Below are 19953 nucleotides of genomic sequence, written 5' to 3' on the forward strand. Positions count from 1 at the left end.
GCAGGAGCTGTTATTCTTCTACAGCACGCTTTTTATTCTTACACCATTAGTCTGTGCAAATCTAGGTGCCGCATCAGCCTCCGTGCTGTACAAGGAACAAACATGAGTCGGGCCAGGAGGCTGTTGCCAGATACCTCTCAAATGTCTTTGAGCTTGAGCTTTCCAAGCATCGATACCCCACATGAAGTGTGTTCTTCGTTCTCATTGCTTGTGCTCATTAAGAGCTGTCATTTATTTTTGTGTGTCTGCACAAATATATGGCTTTATTACTAAAGTGGTTTGTTTATCTTTGCTGCTGCTGCATTTATTTTAGCACTCATCTAAACAATTAATTAGGGAAACACTTGAGTGCCGCATACACTTCTTCAGATACCACTCAGTTGTGTTTTTTTTATTTATTTATTTCCAGAAGCATCAAGTATTTAAAAAAAAAAAAAGGAAAAAAAAAAATTTGCATTTTTTTCTAACCATGCCTTTTTCCCCTTGTTTGAAGCTTCCACAGGCAGAATATATTGCTTTGAAAGATCATGGGCCCTGTTGAGAGTTCAAAGCCAAGTAAAGATGTTGCTTAAAGTTCAAAGGCTCTGTAGAGTTGCATCTTCATCTGCATAAAATTGTTTCAACCAACTAGAAAGATAGAAGAGTTGCCAGAAATTTCTTCTGTTTCTTTTCTTTTCTTGCTGTTATATAAAAAAAAAAATCTTAATTGGGGAATAAATGTGTCACTGCTAACAAGTTCAGTGAAAGTGAAGCTCCTTAGATGAAACGCTGCTTGAAGGTGTACACAATGTGGGAAAGATTTGACATGTGCTCTGACCCTGTGAGAGTCAAACTGTGAAAGTCTGTGAATCAATATGAGATACGTAAGCGTTTATAAAGTTGAAGTCAAGAAAGAATTGCAAGCATCTTGGGCAAACAGCACAGGAAGTATGACTTAGACAATGGATTATAACTTAACTGAGTTATAAAGATGGGAAGAGTTACACGTTTTTAAGAAAACAGGTTTTCAAAAGGATGAAAATTAGCTCCCTGAAAATAGTGTGTATATTGTAACAAGTCATAGCTCCAAGTGGAGGTTTTGGAAGGTCTTTGACCAGCAGAGATTGGAGCCCCTATTAAGTGGTTTATGCGAATGCAGTAAGATACAGGGTTAGATGGTGTTGGGGGAAAATAGGTCTCTGTTGAATGAAACTCACTATAGGGCAATATTTAAGCTAGAATTTCTTTCCAAACTGCTGAAGTTCCCCTAACACCAACTTGACTGTCTTCTATTGATTTCTTCCATTTCCTATAAGCAAACTTTTGGAGGAAACATGCCAGACTGTAGATGTTTAGTTAGAAGCTGCACTTGCAAGCAGTGTTCTCATCATTATTATTGCAGTATCTTTTCACCTCTTTTTTTTCTCTCTCTCTCTTTTTATATGGTTTCTTCACAGCATTTCTTTGAGCTCAGGACATTTTATTCTTTCCATTTTACAAGGAGAAGCTGGGGCACAGGGAGATTAAAGGCCAGATTGTTCAAAAGCATTTAAGCATCTGAAGATTCAGATGGGCATTGAACGTTATTTTCAGAAGAACTTCAACACTCTATTCCTAGAAATGAATTATCCAAGGTCAGGTTTAGATTCTGTTGCAAAAATGGTAAAGAAAACTTCCAAATCCAAACAAGTGTTGAAACCAACCCATCCACCGTCTTCTTAACAAGTTTCTGGGTAAAGAATAAGATTGATTATTTGTGTTGTTTCATTTTAAATGTTTTTGCATTAAGTGTCACCAATAATCTTTCTACTCTGTGTCTTCTTTTCTAACTCTTTCTCTCTGGACCATTTCTCTTTGTATTGCTAGATTTGGCCTTACCTAAATCATCTTTAGAAGACACAAGTGCAGGGTTTCAGAGCTGTCTGTGCTGTGGGTTAGGTGGTCTCATAATACTGGAGGTGTGCACTGAATTTAAACAAAACTTCATGATGTAACAGATACAACAGGACTGGATGAACTGTAACTTAAAAATGCATCCTAATGCTTCTGAACTCATAAATTTCTTGTTATATTACTGAAAACAAGATGTGATACTAGATGTTCTTACAGTCTTGTGTGTCTGTGGCAACAAGGACCATGCTGAAATTTGAATGTTTGTAAAGAATAGAGTAGTCCCTGTGTTATTGCCATGAAAAAACTTGTCTTGTGTGTAAAATTTGCTAGTGAATGAGAGCTAGTTCCCGACTGATGAGTACAACAATAAAACAGCAATTTTACTGATGTTGTTTGCTGAAGTTAAATAAGCTTGCAATATATTTCTGAAGGAGTTGTATTGTGTTAGTAGGGTATTGTGAAAAAGCCACTTAAATTCCTTCATTGTCATTTCACGGAATCACAGACAGGCAGAGGTCAGAAGGGACCTCTGGGCTTTACCTCATCCAACCCCCTTGCTCAAAGCAGGGTTGCCTACAGCAGGTTGCTCAGGGCCATATCCAGGCAGGTTTTGAATATCTCCAAGAATGTAGACTCACAACCTCTCTGCGCAACCTATGCCAGGTTTTTGATTAACCTAAACATTAAAAAAGTTTATCGTTATGCTTAAATGGAATTTCTTCAAAATTTCTTGCATTTTCTTGAATTTCACTGGGCACCACTAAGAAGATCCCGGCACCATCTTCTTTACTCGCCGCTTCATCTGTGTATGCACATTGGTAAGATCCTTCCTCTCTTTCCCAGCTGGACAGTCCCAACTTTCTCAGCCTGTCCTCATTGGAGTGGTGCTCCACTCCATCATCTTGATGGCCTCTCTCCAGTATGTCCATGTCTCTCTTGTACCAGGGAGCCCGGCACCCCAGATGTGTCTCAGCACTGCCAAGCAGATGACAAGGATCACCTCCCTCAACCTGCTGGCAATGCTCTGCCTAATGCAGCCCAGGATGTCATTGGCACTTAACCAGTGAAAATAATTTCAAATGCACAGTATAGGTTTTTGTAATGACAATGTAGTCTTATAAATTGCAATTAACTCTCTAGATACTCAGAGGTTTGAAGATTTTAAAGGGATTGTTTGATAAAGCTATGCTATTCTCAATATTTTCACTAGACTTGCATCACAGCCGAACTAGTAGATGGATGGCTTCCTATGAGTCACAGTAAAATTAGAGGTTAAATCACAGCATTGATCTGGAAGTCTTATTGGGAAAACCACTCTTTAGTGATCTTTCTTGAGCATTCTAATTAAAGAAATACATGGAAATCCATGTATTTCCATGGGGTATGGAAATACATGGAAATACAGTGGGTATGGACTATGAAGTTTGATTTCCTACCAGTGAATATCAGGGCCAGAGAGTGTAGGGCTTTTGAAATGTCATTTGAGAAAGATGTGTTCCTGTCTACATTGATTTCTATAAACATGATCTTTGCAGAGTCTTTTTGAATTGAAATACAGTGTCACTCTAGATATCTGCTGTAAGAATGTATTAATAAAGGGAGGACATCTTAATTTTTAATTTCCGTGTTTTTTAGCATCTGCACTCTGAATCCTCTTTTTGTACTATATCCAAAGACACTTTTAGCATATAGACAAACTTAGGAGTTCACTTGCACAGTGGCTGAAGATGTTAATGCATTTCAAAGCCAGTAATTTTAAATCAATAGTTGTTACCTGGGGAAGGAGAAAAAGGAAACAGTGACCAGCTGCTGGGAGGAAACAAGTAAGGGTTTATATGAGAGGAGGAGAATGTGAATTTAACATTAAGGAGAGTTAGTGTGAGAATATGAAGGAAAAGGAGAAAAGAAGAGATAAAGGGGAAAAAAAAAAAAGCAGCATGAGAAATAAGTGATTGTTTGTGTCGTAGCTTCATGTAAATATCCCCACCAAATTTCTTTGTAATACCTTATACACAGATATTGACAGGCCTTACTTAGAACAATTTCCAATTAAAACAAAAATATTTCTTGTTTATCCTATATATATTGTTTTCTGTACTTTACCAGTTGGGAGTACAGATTCCCAAGGCAGACCCATCACAGAACTGGAGACTGGACCGTTGTCTCCTTGGCCTCTCCCCTGCTGTCCTACTTACTTAGATTTTTATTTTCCAAAAGCTCTGACAAGAAGTTTTTATTATAAGCAGACTTTTTTTTTTTTTGTAAACAGTATGTACAGATGTATGTGATCCCAATTATGTTCGATCTTCAAGATCTAGAAGTGTAAATGGACAAAATGTGAACTGAAGAAAAGGCACTGAGCAATGGCTCTGATTTTCTGTGGCGTTGGCAGACAGCCTTCTTCCTCATGGGACTGAACAAGAAATGTCTCTCCAAGGGTTGCACACTTGCTGGGTGCTTGCAAGGGTGGTAGAGGAGGAAGAGTCCAGGCCAGGCTGGTGGTGCTTCCAGCACCCGGCTATTTCACAGAGCAGATCGGGTGTTGATGCCATGCTGATGTGTGGGTACAATGCCACCAACCACTCACCAATCTCCACAGCATTTCCCGAGTTTATGTTTGGAAATCTCAGATCTGTTAGAGCGGGCCCAGAGGAGGACTGCAAAGATGGTCAGAGGGCTGGAAGACCTCTGCTATGAAGACAGACTGAAGGAGTTGGGGTTATTTAGCTTAGAGAAGTGGAGGCTTCAGGAAGACCTCATAGTACTCAAAGATGTCCCACAGGAAAGCTGGGGAGGGATGCTTTGTCAGGAAGTGTAATGACAGGACAAGTGGGAGTGGTTTTAAACTAAAAGAGGGGAGATTTAGAGTAGGCATTAGGAAGAAATTATTCATTCAGAGGGTGATGAGGCCCTGGCCCAGGCTGCCCAGAGGAGCTGTGGCTGCCCCATCCCTGGCAGTGCCCAAGGCCAGGCTGGATGGGGCTTTGGGCAGCCTGGGCTGGTGGGATGAACGCTTGGGAAGCCCATGGCACGGGGTGGCACTGAGTGGGCTTTGAGGTCCCTTCCAACCCAAACCATTCTGGGATTCATCTACTTGCAAGCCCAGACCATTAGAGCTCAACTCACATCCCAGCATGCAGGGCTGGTTTCTTTAGGGACACATTAGCTGGTAATGACATGAAATAGTCTTGATTCTATAAATCTGATTTGTATGCGTTTATTTACCCTGCCACAACATATATAATCCAATCCTGAATCCGCTTCCTCCCCCTCCTTTATCACTATCTACTACAGAGTTGGAATGAGCATTCCCAAGCTGCAGATGTGGAAGTTGGCCCTGTCCTTCAGAAGGAAACCAGAGAGCCCTGACGTGCCGTGTCGGCGTGCTGGCCGCTCGCTTCCCAGTCATTACGCAGGCAGCGAGAGAGCTCAGGAATTTGCTAACAGCTGTCGTTGTCCTATATGAAAAATGGACATTGAAATTCTTCCGATACTTTTACAGCTATTAGACACTTAAAACTGTTTAATATAAGTGGCTTATTTCAGAGAGCAAGAAAAGCAGATTCTGGCAATTTTGCCCGTGATATCTCTTCTATCTGTGTCGCACTTTAGTCAAAATTTACATGATAATGGGCAGGGAAGTGGTGTGGCACACAAACCGGTGCATATTAGTTCTTCGCTGCTTTCCCAAAAGGCTTGAAAATTCAGCAAATTTAATCTAGGTCAAAAAAAAAAAACAAAAAAAGAATGGAAAAAAAAAATACTTCCATTTTGTAGGCAAAGGACATTTATAGAGAGCATTTGTATTCACAAGGGTACAGGAATGACAGAGTACGACTCCTCCAAAAGAGCTCCCCGGTGCAGCTGAAGGCTGACAGCAAACTAGGACTTGTGGCCAATTAACAGAAAGGCCGTCATAACTTGCGAGGCACGGGCTGAAAAAATTGAGCTCTGTGGGATCATTTTTCATTGGCCATTTACAGGGCTCCTCCAGGCCTGCAGCAGTTGTGCTATAATGCGACAGGGGCGGTTCGGGGCACGCTGGGGCTGGTCTATTGCCACCCTGGATGTTATAACCAGATGAAAAAATAGAGCCCGGGGTGGAATTTGGCATGTCCTGTTTGTGAATCCTTCTGGTGCATGAGCCCCAGCCTACCTGTGGCTAACGTATTAATATTAGAAGTGGCATTGCTCTAATATGTGCTGTCATTAGAGTGGCGTTTCGGGTTCCTGGCTGGTGACAGGATTGGTAATACAGTTTCCATCAGGGTGCCAATTATATCAAACTATTAGCAAACCTGAGCTAATTGGGAGGCAGCATCGTTAAAGGTTGATTTCTGCAGCGTATGGCAATTCTATCTGGGATTGCTTCAGGAGTGAAGCATTGCCATCGTGCTCTTCAGTGACTCCCTGTACAATAGAGCAAGAGGATGGTGCAGGTAGGAATCAAAAATGCCTCCCTCTGCCTTAGCCACCTTCTTTTTCTGTTCAGTGGAATTGCAGAAACAGTTAGAGTTTTATTTCTGGAAAGGCTTTGCTTTCCTTTGTCAGGAATGTCTGTATTTGCTATTCAGCCAGCTCATCTTTTTCTCAGTTTTTGTATGGAGTCACCAAACCAGAATCTCTAAGGCTTGAAACACTTCTCCTAATAGTAGAATGGTGTCTTTCACTCTGGTTAGCTAATTGTGCTAAAACCCATAATACAGAATAAATACCGGACAAGGCTTCCATTGAGCTGACCAAAATTAATGAATGTAAAGACGCTTGTTGCCCAACTGCACCTGAGCTCCTGCAGCAATAGGTCTTTTCAGTGGCTTTGGTGGGCGAGGATTTTTGATGTTTCTGTTGCCTTTTGGAAAATGACAGTGTGGGTCATGGTGTGTTTGGCTGCAAATCATGCTGCTCAGGCAGCTGCTTGTGATTTACCGAGCACGTCTTTCAGCATTGGGATGAACATCTGGAATGCAAGAGACCCTTTAGAAATGCAGCCCTGTTAAATCGTGGTGTAATGCTTAAATTCTGGTCGTGGAAGAGCAATGTGAAAATCGGGAGAGGAACATTTGGAGGGGGTGGAAAAAAAGAAAAAGAAATCCTCCTTCACTTAAACTAGCTTGAACTGTGCGGGATTGACAAGAAGCTACTGTCCCAATTGAGATTCCAAGCTTGTATGAAGCCAGCACCTGTTCTGCTTGCAAATGCACACACAAAAGTGAGCTTCATTCACAGAAAGAAAGAAACATAGCGGGACTTCACTCATTTAGCCTTCCAGGGCCTTCAGTCCCTTGATCTGTCAGCCCCTTAGAATTCAAACGCAGCCTTTAAAGGAATTTTCAATTCACAACATGATGACTTTGTTGATGTCCTGAATGTGAATGTATTTTGAATTGAATTTGTCTGCCAGGATTCCATTACGTGCTAAAAGAATACAGAGTTCAATCATCAGATAATCATTATAGCTGTTTTGAAGTGTTTATTTTATTAGTCTGGAAGGTAAAGCAAATTTCATACTTTTAAGTTGTCGCAGGCTTTGCAGACGCACTGATAAGCTCTTGTATTTCTATACCCTATGGTTAGGGTTCAGATACTGGCGGCAGGTGATAATATGCACAATGCAGCAGAGATCCAAACTGACAAATTTTGACAGTTGAAAACTATAAAAACTCATAAATCAGACCAAAGAATATGAGTTGTTGGTTTTTTGTTTCTTTTTTTTTCTTTTTTTTTTTTTTTTCACCTGTATCTTTTCTCTTTCAACTCCCCAAAGTTAAATTTTCAAGAAATTGCAGCAGGTTTTTCTTCAAGCAAATCAGAAGCGCAGAGCACCACGTACAACAGCAGCTCTTAATCCCCATCCGTGGCTGAGGGTTTTCTCATGTGGATGCACGCGTATAATTGCTGGTAACTTTAAACTAGGAACTGTATATTCAGTGTTGGGAGCTGTAAGGAGCGTTTTCACACCCGAAGCAAGATGGAGGTTGCCGTATTCATTCAAGCATGAAATCCTGGCTGAGAGATTAAGCCTCTTACACAGATTCCAGTGCTGTTAAAAGCCAGCAAGGAGCGCGCCCACCACATCTCCGAGCGGAGGAGAGCTTCCTTTTGTTTGCTGCTCAAAATTAGGGATGTAAACAGTTCTCGTGGAGTAATTAGTCTGTGCTTGAATTGGGAGAAAGCGATAAAAATACTGACGTGGATGAGCTCCTAGCGGTGTCTGCGCTGGAGCTTGCAACCTAACGAAGAGGAGAGGCTGTTTATCAGGGAGTGCAGTGATAGGACAAGGGAATGGCTTTAAAGTGAAAGAGGAGAGATTTAGATTAGACATTAGGGAGGAATTCTTTACTCTGAGGGTGCTGAGGCACTGGGACAGGCTGCCCAAAGGAACTGTGGCTGCCCCATCCCTGGCAGTGCCCATGGCCAGGCTGGATGGGGCTTTGGGCAGCCTGGGCTGGTGGGAGATGTCCCTGCCCATGGCAGGGGATGGCACTGAGTGGGCTCTGAGATCCCTTCCAACCCAAACCATGCTGGGATTCATCTACTTGCAAGCCCAGACCATTAGATCTCAACTCACATCCCAGCATGCAGGGCTGGTTTCTTTAGGGACACATTAGCTGGTAATGACATGAAATTGTCTTGATACTATAAACCTGATTTGTATGCATTTATGTTCCCTGCCACAACATACATAATCCAATTCTGAATGGAACTGGATGGGCTTTGAAGTCCCGTTCAACCCAACCCATTCTGGTATCCCATGAAGGCACTGGCACAGCTCTGTGTGTCCACACTGCTGGGTGGATGGGGACAAGTGTTTCACCAATGCCTAGTTCAATGAAAAAGTCACACAGAAGGAGAAGTCCTCTTGCAGGAGGTCACCAACAGCTCCCTGAAAATAGCTCACAGGAGGACTGGCATTTTCTGAAGTTTCCTGGTGAAAGCTTTGTTTTTTATCTTAATTCCACAATGTGCACAAACATCCTTCAGAAGCCCAATTTCGCTGTCAGCAGAAAATCAAAGGTGAATGTGGTATTGTGAGTGTCCTTGCTGTTCACTTTCTTATTTCCATCCCTAACTTCTAAACAGTTGTTTTAGTGAAGCCGGGGCTGCACAATCCCCATGCAATCCGTTGGTGCCATCTTTGACAGTGACTCAAGTAAAGCTGTTTACAGCCATACGTGAGGTTGTTTGCCCCCACTGGTGTCTTGCTAAACAGGTTGCTGTTGAAAAAAAAAAAAGGAAAAGAAAAGAAAAAAAGAAAGAAAATCACCACCAGTGGTGCTAATTGGTGCCTTTGGCAGCCTGAGCAGGGGCTTGTGAATTGGATGTGTCATGGAGAATTGAATGTGTCAACTCTCTCCCAATGGCTGGGACCTCAAGGTCTTTTTCTGGCACTAAATTTCCTTTGGAAAAAAAAAAAAAATAAGACAAAACAAGCTGAGATAAGAGATCTTTTTCCTTTTTTTTTTTTTTAATGAGGTGTTGAAGTTGAGCATTGTAGTGTCTACACTGCAGCATTTGATCACCAGAAGCACTGAGAAGTAGGGCTGCTCACTGCGTTGTTTCTCAGGTCCCCTGTTTGCTGCTACCAGATGCTGTACAGTGCAGGGTGGCAGCTTTCATTCGGTCTGTTCAAGCATCTGGCAGAATAGCCACAAAGTTGTTGCCGATGTCCTTAAGGGACTGTAGGGATCCGTATGATTCATTCAGTATTTTTTCTAGGTACAGAGCAGAGATGTCGTATGCTGGAGTAAATAGAGAGTAAAGTGTGCTCGAGTAAATCCAACTAGACCACAACCAGTGTACAAAAACAAAGGGGATTTGCTGTTTTGGAGGCATGAGCTCCCATTCCTTCAGTCAAGAAGAAGCTAGTCCACACAAAGTTAAATCAGAGCTAAACTGGGCTGACTGAGAATAGGCAGAACCATATCCACAAGTCAATCTGCCTTATAAGTAGTCCTGAATAGGAGGGGAGAAGGTTATCGCTGTCAGGCTTTTGGGTATTTGGATGTCAGAAAGGTTTAGCTGGGGTTCAAGCTGCTGTCGTGTCTGCTGATGATGAAACCATGATTATATGTGCAGGGGGCTGAAGAGAAGAAGGTGTGTTGTTTTTTTTTCTTTTCTCTTAGGAAAAGAAAAAAACTTTTTATTGTCCAGTGGTGTCACTGATTTGGCTATGGTAATATTGCATTTTCTTAGGGAAAGTGGAACAGAAAAGTTGCTTCCTAGCTGTTCTTCAGCAGGGCCCAGCTACCAGCCCAACAGCACACATGAGCCCTGTCTTTTTACGCAGCACTCTTCCCTTCCAGTATTTCTGCAGAAACAACTGAACTCCGTATTTTCTCCTGTGGCACGTGGTCCTGAGCCAAAGGGATTTTACACTTAAGGCATCTTCAAAGCTGGGTTTTTGGAGCTGCAGCGGTGTGTGTACCTTGGCAGTGAGCACCTCCATAGGCTAAGCTCTAGCATTTCCTCTGGGACTGTGTGCATGTTCGCCGCTCCTGGTCTGGATTTTCATATTTTCTTTTTTCTTCAGTCCAGCCCCAACCTCTTTGTCAGAGAGCTTCAGAATCAAGAGTCCACAGATTGTGTCCATGCTCTCCCCAGAGCAAGGCAGACCATCATTTTGTTGTATTTCTTTAATAAGATGCAAGCAAAATTAGTACAGATAATGATTTTATCTGTGTATATTTTCAGATGTGTCAATCTGTGGGGTTAAAAGGCACCATCTCAGGATGCTAACCTGCTGGAAACATGTGTTTCCTGCTGTGTTTTCTCCCAGTCTTCATTCCCAGAGACATTTTTCTCTCTTACACAATTGCTCCCCAAATACGACTAGTTAAAGGGTATTTCATGGGGTATTCATCTTTCAGCGGCAGTTCTTTCAAGTGGTGCCAAGAATGATGAACCCAAAGCTTCCAAACATCTTATGAGAATAAGCCCACAGAGTCCAAATCCAAAACGAAACTCTTCAGACCCATGGTAAGGACATCACAATTGAAAGGTCATGACTATTACTTGGTATTTTTTCCTCAGAATCCTCTCTCCTGGTTAAAAAGCTGTATACTAAACAGCTAATGAAACAAATACAGAGGCAGTAGTAGGAGATGATAGACTTTGGAACCAGCTGGCAGGACAGAAATATGCCATGCTGTTTTCTCAAAGTTGAGCTACTTAATGTCACAAACTCTCATTCGTTTCCGATTTTAACTCTGGATTCGAATAATTAAAATTTGCAGAGTTTACCAGTGGAATAGAAGATTTAGAAGCACTCACAGGAAGCACAAACCCTAACAGGCTGTGGCTGTCTGTAATAGCCATCCCTATCGAACAATGTTCAGCTCACTGAAATAATTATCAAACCTTCTCTTTTGTGAACTGTGAAATTTTAAGGAATCTGTTGGCACTACGAGAAGTGTTTCTCCCAGCTGTGTTAAGTCAGCATTACCTTCGTGCCTGTGTATTATGCTGCCTGCAAGTGCTTTTCTGTTAAGGGATAAACTCGCCGTATTCCAGCTGGGAATACATGATTACCTTTGCTTGTTGTAAAGGTAATGGTTGTCACCGGCCCTGCTGCAAAGCCAGAGGGAGAGTTCACGGAGCAGTGCACAGCTGGAGCCAAGCAGGAGGCAGCAGAGGGGGGATTCTGGATGGAGCCCTTCCACCGTGTGATGTGAACCCGCTCCATGCGGCCACTAAAGACGCTTCCTTGCTTGTGTCCTCCTGTGCATGCTTTGTCCTCGGTCCCCTTTGCTGCTACGGCAAGGCTGAGAGGCTGAATAAAAGCTGGCACGCCAGGGGTGATGTGGTGTTTCACCTTGGGAAGCACTAGGGAGCCACTGCAAGCAAAGGACAGAGTGTCTGGCCTGTGTCACACTCCAAGGGAGCAGGAAGGCCAGCGCTGAGGCTCGGGAGCTGAGGTTTCTTCTAACTGTTTGGTTTTGGCATTTCCCTGGAGCTGCAACAAATCTCTGTCAAGGATTAAGACAATAGAATTGTTTGCTGATTCGGCAGTAAAATCGCCGTTGTTTTGTTTGCTGTGAAGTAGGTTTTTACCTCAGCATTCACTTTGGCCTCCCAGCAGACTGTCCCCGTACTGGTTGAGTCACCAAACCCCCTGACCACAGAGCTCCAGAGCAGTTTGGGTGCCACTTCTTAGGGTGACATAGCTCCAAAGCAGGGGCTGCCCACGTCCACAGCGCTAGGGCTGCATTCAGCCCCAACCCCTTTCCCATATGGACAGAGCAGCAGCAGGTTAGGCTTTGTGAGCGTGCCTATAACACTGACACTGTGCTGGGTGGGAACTGTTTCAGGGGTAATTTTCCTTGCGTTATGCACCCAGTGCTGCAGTGATGCTCTCAAAGTGTTTTCTCTCTGGCTGGAAGTCAGGCTGAAGTTACAAACTGGGTTATCATGTAGAGGACCCCACCTGGAATGGGGATATGAGGTCCTCCTGCAGAAAGCTCTCTCCATGCCCCGTGCATGCCTAGAAGCAGCAACCTCACAGACTTCATTGCTGGAAAACATGCAGTGGGACATAGCCTGAGAGTCATTACAGACTGAAGCAGCTCAGCTCCTGGTCCCTTTTTCTTTTTTTTTTTTCCTTTGTCCCGCACCAAGATGTTATAGCTGTCCCTGAGTCCTGGCCTCACCCTGGGTGGGTGTTGAGCTGCCTGGGCTGCGTGTGCTGCAGGACTGGCTGCGTTTGCAATGGGAAGCAGCAACCTGTGTCTGATCCCACATATGCTCAGTTGCACCATGCTGCCAATGGGAAAATGAGGGATTATGGCAACTGAAGCTGCTGTACCGAAACTAAAGGTGGTTAGGCAGGTGCAGGGTGAGCACAGCCTCACATGGTGCAGCCAGCCACCAGCCGCCTCCACTATCCCACCTGTGGCAAATTCTCCTGCAGTTTGTTTTCCCTCTTGCAGCTGAGATGGGCATCCTACCTCCAGTCTTAGCAGGTTTCAGAAAGGGGGGAGCAAACCTTAGCTCCTTGCATATAGGCAAAGCAAACCTTACATATAAGGCCCTTTAAATGAGGTCCTGATTTTCTGCCTGGGATTCAAGAATTAATTCCTGCTGGTTTGAGCTTGCAATGGTGCTTATATTCAAAGTGTAATGGGGAGCCTTCAGAAAAATATAACCTTATTTACACCGTACAAAGCCAATTGGATTTTAGTTAACTTAATTTCTAAGTGATTACAGTTCACTAACAATGTAGGTGTGCTATAGATGCAATGCACAGGGGGTGACTTTTTATTTTAAACCATACAAGCTTTCTTTTATTCATGTCATTCAGGCAGCCTCATGGTAATTCACATTTTCAGCTTTCATAACGTGTTGTTCAACCAGTTTTTTCTGCCTCCCTATTGTACTCTCACAAATCATACTCACTAATTTCTGAAAGCTTTTCATTTCTCTCTATAGGTTGTTGTTTCGTAACATTTTATACAAGAAAAGCTGCTCTTGAGGCACAGAATGCACTGCACAATATTAAAACTTTACCTGGGGTGAGTACATTTACTTTTTGATCCTAATTATTTCATTGCCAGAAAATAGCCCTTTTGCTTGAGATGCTGCTTAGTGCCCTAAATGACCTTTGTCTCTTGGGAGGGTGACAAGCCGGATGGCCTGTCCTGTAACAGTGCCAGTCCTGTAGCAATGGCATTATCTCCAAAGGCAGTTGCTCTTCTGTAGAAAGTCCCTTGGCTGGAAATAGTGCTGATTCCTGCTGACTAGAGGCAGTTACTGAAGTGCAAGGTAGATCCAATTTTATTTTTTTTACAGAAGCGGGGGGGGAAACATATGGCAGAAAAACACTGCACCACTGGGGACTCTAGTTTCAAAAGGGAGAGAAGAGGAAAAGACAAAATACAGCCAACTTCATTAAATGCAGCCTTTGTAGACATGGTTTCTAAACAACAGCCTGCATTATCGTGATGGCTGCACATCAGGGGACCACAGAGCACAGCACCACATCGCTGCCTGCACAGAGCCATCCTGCTCCCTGCCACCGCCACTGCTCAGCACCCTGCTCCCACTGATACATCCCACCGGTGCTTAAAACAGTTGCGCTTGTGTTACTGGGCTAATCCTACAAACTGTAGCTTGTTATCCTGTGGTGGTTCAGACTTGAGTTACGGGTCTGGAGCGAAGGATATCGCTGGTAATTGCATGACTTAACTCTGAAGTCTTCTTGTTCTAATGTTTTCATTTGTTCTGCTGGTTGTAGCCAAATACTTTGGGGATTGAAATGGAAAAATATAAGGGATAGGGATATATTCCCTCTTGATGTAGGGCAAATGTTCCAATATATGTATGGCTTGTATGGTTACACACAAAAAAAATAAATATACGTCATTGTTATAAATAAATAGAATAATGGTTGGACCGACAGATATATGGCCAATATCTTCTTTAGCTCCTGCATGCTGTATGTGATATTGGACACTACCTGTTTGAAAAAAAGTCACGTCTGTCTGGCCCACTTTATGTAACTGCTATTAGGAAAGTCACCTCATCTGTCATGGAAATGACCAATGAGGAGAAGTATGTTGGATAGTTCCCCATGAGCCCTGCTCATTCGCAGAGGTAGAATGGGATTTCTCTGTCATTTGCAAGTGGAAATGCTGGACAGGGTGGGAGGAAATCTGCAGAGACCAGCCAGCTTAGAGGAAAATCAAAGAACAATTGTGCAACTTCAGATTCGAGTAAATTTTTCCAGCATCTGGCCATTGCAAGGGTAAATGTCAATAGTCGAAGTGGCAGGTTCAGCTTTTAAGGATGTTTGGGATGATGTGCTGTCCTCACAGAGAAAAGAAGGTACTGAGGGACCCCTCAGGGAAAGTGCCTTTGAGACCTCCTTGGAGCTCGGGTTGAATCACAGCATCCTCTGGCTCTGCAGCTCCACTTGTTGGTTCCCATCCCCACTGCTAGAAAATGCCAAGCCCTTAGCTGAACACTCCCAAACTCAATTCAGCTAACGTTGAAGTTAACCCAGCTTATTGTATAACTGCTCTCCAAACACAAGTCATCTCCAACAGGCTTTCAGTCGAGTGGCCATGCAGACTGGCTGGGTGGGATGGACACTCCAACGGAGGTGGTCCTGAGCTGCTGGTGCTCCTCTTTTCTTACCTGAGCCCCACAAGCTGGCAGCTCTGTTTTTAGAGGTCTTGGATAAATCCACGGGTGACTCAGAGGGGCAGCCTCCTTTCCCTGAGATACCCATGTATGGGTGGCAAAGCTGGCTCAGCTCTGCATAGCATCTGACTTGAGCAGGGCATCATTTTCTCCTCTGGTTCTTTATAGCTGAGGAGCATGCAGCAGTTAAAGAGGTTACTGCACCTTTTTTATGTTTTTTTAAATAAAGCTCAAAAATATAACCTTTTTTTTTCCAATGCTGCCTCTAGCTCTGTGTCATTTAAAATGTTTCTTTTCAAGCTCTGTTTTTCCATCCTGAACACGAGGCTGCAAACTTTTCTTTTAAGGAAATGTGAAAATTGCATTCCCATGACACTGGGGCCTGGGCTTTAAAATTTCTCCTGATACTGCCAGGGATGTTAAGATTTTACTTGGAGATAAATTTTTATACCTTCTTCTTAAAGACACATCTCTAATAAAGAGAACCAACTCAAATACAGATTCATTACTTCAGGAACAATTCGACATGTACATGTATTATATAACAGATTCTGTATTTTGCACATGTTGTAGGCTGACATTCAGCATATATTGTGATACTGTTAATGCTGCATCAGGATATTCCCAAAATATCTTCATTTATGTGTGTTTTAAAGTTGTGGCACACATGCAGAAAACACTTCCCTTGTGCAGGATTCTCCTCCTATGAATTTTAGCAATTTCCATGCTGTTAGATCTGGCCCACTAAGCAGCTTTCCCTGAGCTAGCAGGGATTGGTAGTGGATAGCCCGTGTGCGAAACAGTCTCTTTCAGAGCAAATGGAAGCAATTGTCTGTTGGGGTTACAAGGAATGAATTTGGATCAGGTTTATTCAGGCATCAGCTTGCTTCCAGTAAACAAGATGTGCTATGTGGGAGGTACAATAAGAAGGTGTATTTGGAAACAGAAGATGTGCCTTCAGCTTTTCCTGATATACAACCATACGTCAGATAAGAAGCATCCCTGAATAGCCCAGGAAAAAAAAAAAATCAGGGGCACAAGCAAGTGCTTTACTGGTTTGAGCTACAGAATTAGGGCAGATACAAGAGCAGGGATGCCACAGCAGCTGCACCTTGCCTGCATGTAGGTATCACCCATCCTGCTGCAGGCCTGGGGAGAGGGATACGTCTGGCCCTGCACTGTGTGCATTAAATGATTGCAGCCAGGTTATCTCCAGTCTCTGCCTCTCCATTTCTTAAATGCAGACCTGCTCCGTGTTGCTCAGTAAGCAGGTTGGGGATCGATACTCACGAAGCCAAAAAAGTGCTTTTGTAGAGTGAAACCTATCCCCCTTCTGCATGTTCAGCTTAATTTAGGTGGGTATTTGAGCAAAGCCTGCAGTGCTCTGTTTCTGTATCTGCTGTCTGTGTGGACCTCATCCGTAACAGAGACATGAAAACACGAACGCTTTATGTGCTTCTTTGAGCTGCACCCTTTTAGTGGACATGAAGAAAATAAGACCAGACATAAATGATTAATGCAGAATCTTGGAAGAAAATATTGCAGGGTGCCTTGCTGTTTGATTACAAGCCTTGGAATTAGTCAACATTTCCATAATTCTAAACCAATATACACCTGTTTTCCCACTGTGATGTGAAGGCACAACTTAATTTAACAGAAACCCTGCTGTGCTAAATCTCTCATTAAATACCAAGCTAGTTCTGTAATTTAAAGTTGCAGCACCACTATTTTAACTGAATTGCCTTTGTATTATGAAATTAATAAGAAGTTAATGATGCACTTTGCTGTGTTCTCTCAGATTTTTTTCACAGCAACAACAACAAAAAAGAAAGATAAAGAAGAAAAACATGTCACCAGCTGACATCTCAAGGCTTTTCTTGTTTTAATCATTTTCCTGAGGATAAAATTCATTTAAAAGATTTTTTTTTTTATAAATTTTAAAAACTTTCAGCATAAGCAGGATCAAACATCTTCTTTTCACTTATGATTATTATAATCTCTCTGTTAGACATAATATTCCTTGTCATATAATGGAACTTTTATCTTTCCCCAAAAGTGTATTTAGATATCACTTGTTACAGTAGCATTGCTACTAGGCAGAGAAAAAGATAGGCAGTGTTTGAGAAATGCATGCATATTGATATATATGATACATATCAGTGAAATAGGGACAGTTCTCTTCTGTTTACTTGGTACTGGCATCACAAGTGGCTTTTATGCCTTGGAAATGAACAACATGAATTTTCAGATGTGTCTTTTCAAATATAGCATGCAAGCACATAGCTCATACCCTAGCTCGTAGGGATGTGGTTTGTGTTATTCAAGTTACAGTTGCCTTCTTACAGTATGAAAGTTGGCGTGGATTTTGTTTTAAAAGGCAGAGGGGAGAAAGGGGAAAAAATCAATTTGATTATAATAATTGGGATGAGGTGTAGAACCAAGACTTAACTAGTCTCATCTTCATTAAGAATCTCATGGCTTTGCTAGAGGTGTGTAGCTTCTATTCCCTGAACATAATAATCCAATAAATTCTTCCCATCTAAATTTATTCTGTCTTCAGTTAGATGTAATAATTTTAGTCCCCCCATGCTCTAATATGCTGCTTAGTGAAAATTGGCTTTTATGGAGAGGGCAAACCTTGATGAGCTGTATGCTGGGGCTGCTCTCAGAGGTGTTTGTGATACTGACATTTTTTGGTTTGGTTTTAATGTATATACTAGATCAAAAACAGAATCCTCTCTATTTGGCTAACTAGTGCATTGGGTAAGATTTCTTAGAAAGAGCTAAATGCCAATACGTAAGAAGAGGACTAGATGTTGGTCGGGTTCTTGAAGCCCAGCAGCTGAATAAATGGACCTTGAGCAGAAGCTGTTCGATACCAGGAATCTACAGGAATCCTTTTCTAAAATCGAGACCTAAGTCTCTTTGGAGTCTGTTTTGTATTTGCAGTTAGTTTCACCTGACATGACAAAGATCATTTGTTGCCTCTATGTTGTTGCCTATATCCTCATAAAAGAGGTTATCACAAAAATAATTAACAGCCTGCACTGGTTTAGGTGTCAGCACTCTTGTGCATTTAACAGACTAATAGTTTACGTGGTTCTTATTTCAAGTGGGATATACATATTCCAAATAGCAGCAAGCCCTTTGCACTGAAGTTCTGGAATGAAATAGGAACATTAGCTGTATGAATCAATTTAATTAAAGGTGTAACAACGGAGAAATACAGTTTTGAGAAAGCTCTTTAAATTTTAACAGCAAGGTGGAGTTTGTAGGATCTAACTGTCTTGTAAAATATTAATGGCCTCCTTTTTGCCAGATGTTGTCAAGGAAAAGACTTTCATTTTTTACATTATAAGAATCACTACTGGCTTTATAAAATGCCCTTCACATGCTAGGGAAACAGGACTGCCTTAGAGGGAACTTTTCCCTAAGCATTGTGTGCTAGCTGATAGAAACCTCGGGGTCCATTTAGGGATGCGAAATAAGTGAAACTATATTTTAAAGAGGAATTTAGGCCATTGGCCAGTGCAGGTGCCCTTTCCCAAGAGGCTTCCCCCTGCCCTGCAGCAGGCTGCCTGTCAATCGGCACGATGCCAGAGTCTGTGGGGCTTTCCCTCACCTCCGCAGGGCAGCTCACGTTTCTCGTTGGATGCAAAGCTCAGGCTGTCTTCTTGTTTGCCCCGCTGTCGGTATCCTGTAGATGGGCAAAGGCAACACCACGGCCCCTCCATGTCCATTTGGCATAAGAGGTTGTAAAATGGAAGAGGAATCTCTGTGTCGGGTTATCAGGTTATTTAACCTCCAGCATAATCAGAATAACTCATTCCAAAATGCAGCCATCCATAGCGGTTTTGTTTGGATCCACAAGCACTTGCTGATAAAACAAGTGGATTGTCTCATAAGGAGAAAGAAAAAAAAAAAAAGAAAAAAAAAAGTATATTTCTGATTTTCATTTTCCTTCACGAGTTCTGCTCATTTCTAATGAATATCATTGCACACTCCTTTCTGGAATAGCGTTTTAATAACCAGTCTGCTTCTCTGCTTTAGGCCTTATGAGTTGTCAGTACTGTATGAACATTATGTAAAAATTACCTGTAATAAAAAGGTAATCATCCAATACGACTTGAATAATAGCCTGAATATGAGATATCAGTGACTTTGAGAGATTTTGACAAACAGAAAGGGAATTCAGAGAGTAATTAAGTTAGTTAAGGGTTTGGAGTGATTGATTTATGATGACAAATTAAACTAATTCAGTACCCATATAGCATGGCCAAATGCTGTTTAATGAAGGATCTGAAAAGTGTAGAAGCGTTTAAATGATAAAAATAAGCAGATGGGAAAGTGGGGAATTCCCAGGGAGAGTCTATTTCAAGGAACTGGGCTATAAGACACCACTGAATGATGTTGAGAAAGTGAATCTGGCCTGTTTCTTCCTTTAAAATACTACACAAACTATGCTTAATTTTTGTTCAGCTCAGTAGCTATTTTTATTATGCAAATACATCACTGCCACCTCTGTCCCCCAAAGATAAGTTGCACCGACTTTGCCATTTAAATGAAAAATCACTATTTACACTACATTCAAACACCATAGTGGAAATATTGGGTTTGCGCCTACCATTGTTGTGAAACAGGACATAGAACCAGCCCTGAATTCAATTTTCCCTAAAATGGTAAAAACTGACAAATTGACTGGAGCATAATGAAATCCCTGTAAGTAGCTGACCTTGCAGCTGAATGGCCAAATGATAGGTGTTGTGCAGGCACAGGGAGAGGTGCGTGTTGACTAAGTGAAAACAGCTTCTCTAAATTGAGCAAAACATTTCATTCATAATTATAGTCCCTTGTTCTCGATGAAGGATGGGGGCCAGATTCACCTTCTCTCACAGCCTGATCATTAGGATACTTTTCTGGCATGCAGGAGAATGCAGTGCACAT

At 42.3% G+C, this 19953-nt stretch overlaps 1 protein-coding gene across 8 annotated transcripts in view; it reads left to right on the forward strand.

Moving 5' to 3' along the window:
• CELF2 (CUGBP Elav-like family member 2) overlaps window positions 1–19953 on the forward strand; it is a 366000-nt gene that overhangs the window by 256531 nt on the left and 89516 nt on the right. For all 8 annotated transcript variants that reach the window (XM_032207709.1, XM_032207706.1, XM_032207705.1 and 5 more), the window contains one exon: window positions 13297–13379. In XM_032207709.1, the coding sequence (XP_032063600.1) occupies window positions 13297–13379 (83 nt within the window). The remainder of the gene's footprint in view (window positions 1–13296; window positions 13380–19953) is intronic.

The sequence above is a fragment of the Aythya fuligula genome, chromosome 1 (genome assembly GCF_009819795.1).
Source record: "Aythya fuligula isolate bAytFul2 chromosome 1, bAytFul2.pri, whole genome shotgun sequence".
In the NCBI taxonomy this organism is placed as follows: Eukaryota; Metazoa; Chordata; class Aves; order Anseriformes; family Anatidae; genus Aythya; species Aythya fuligula.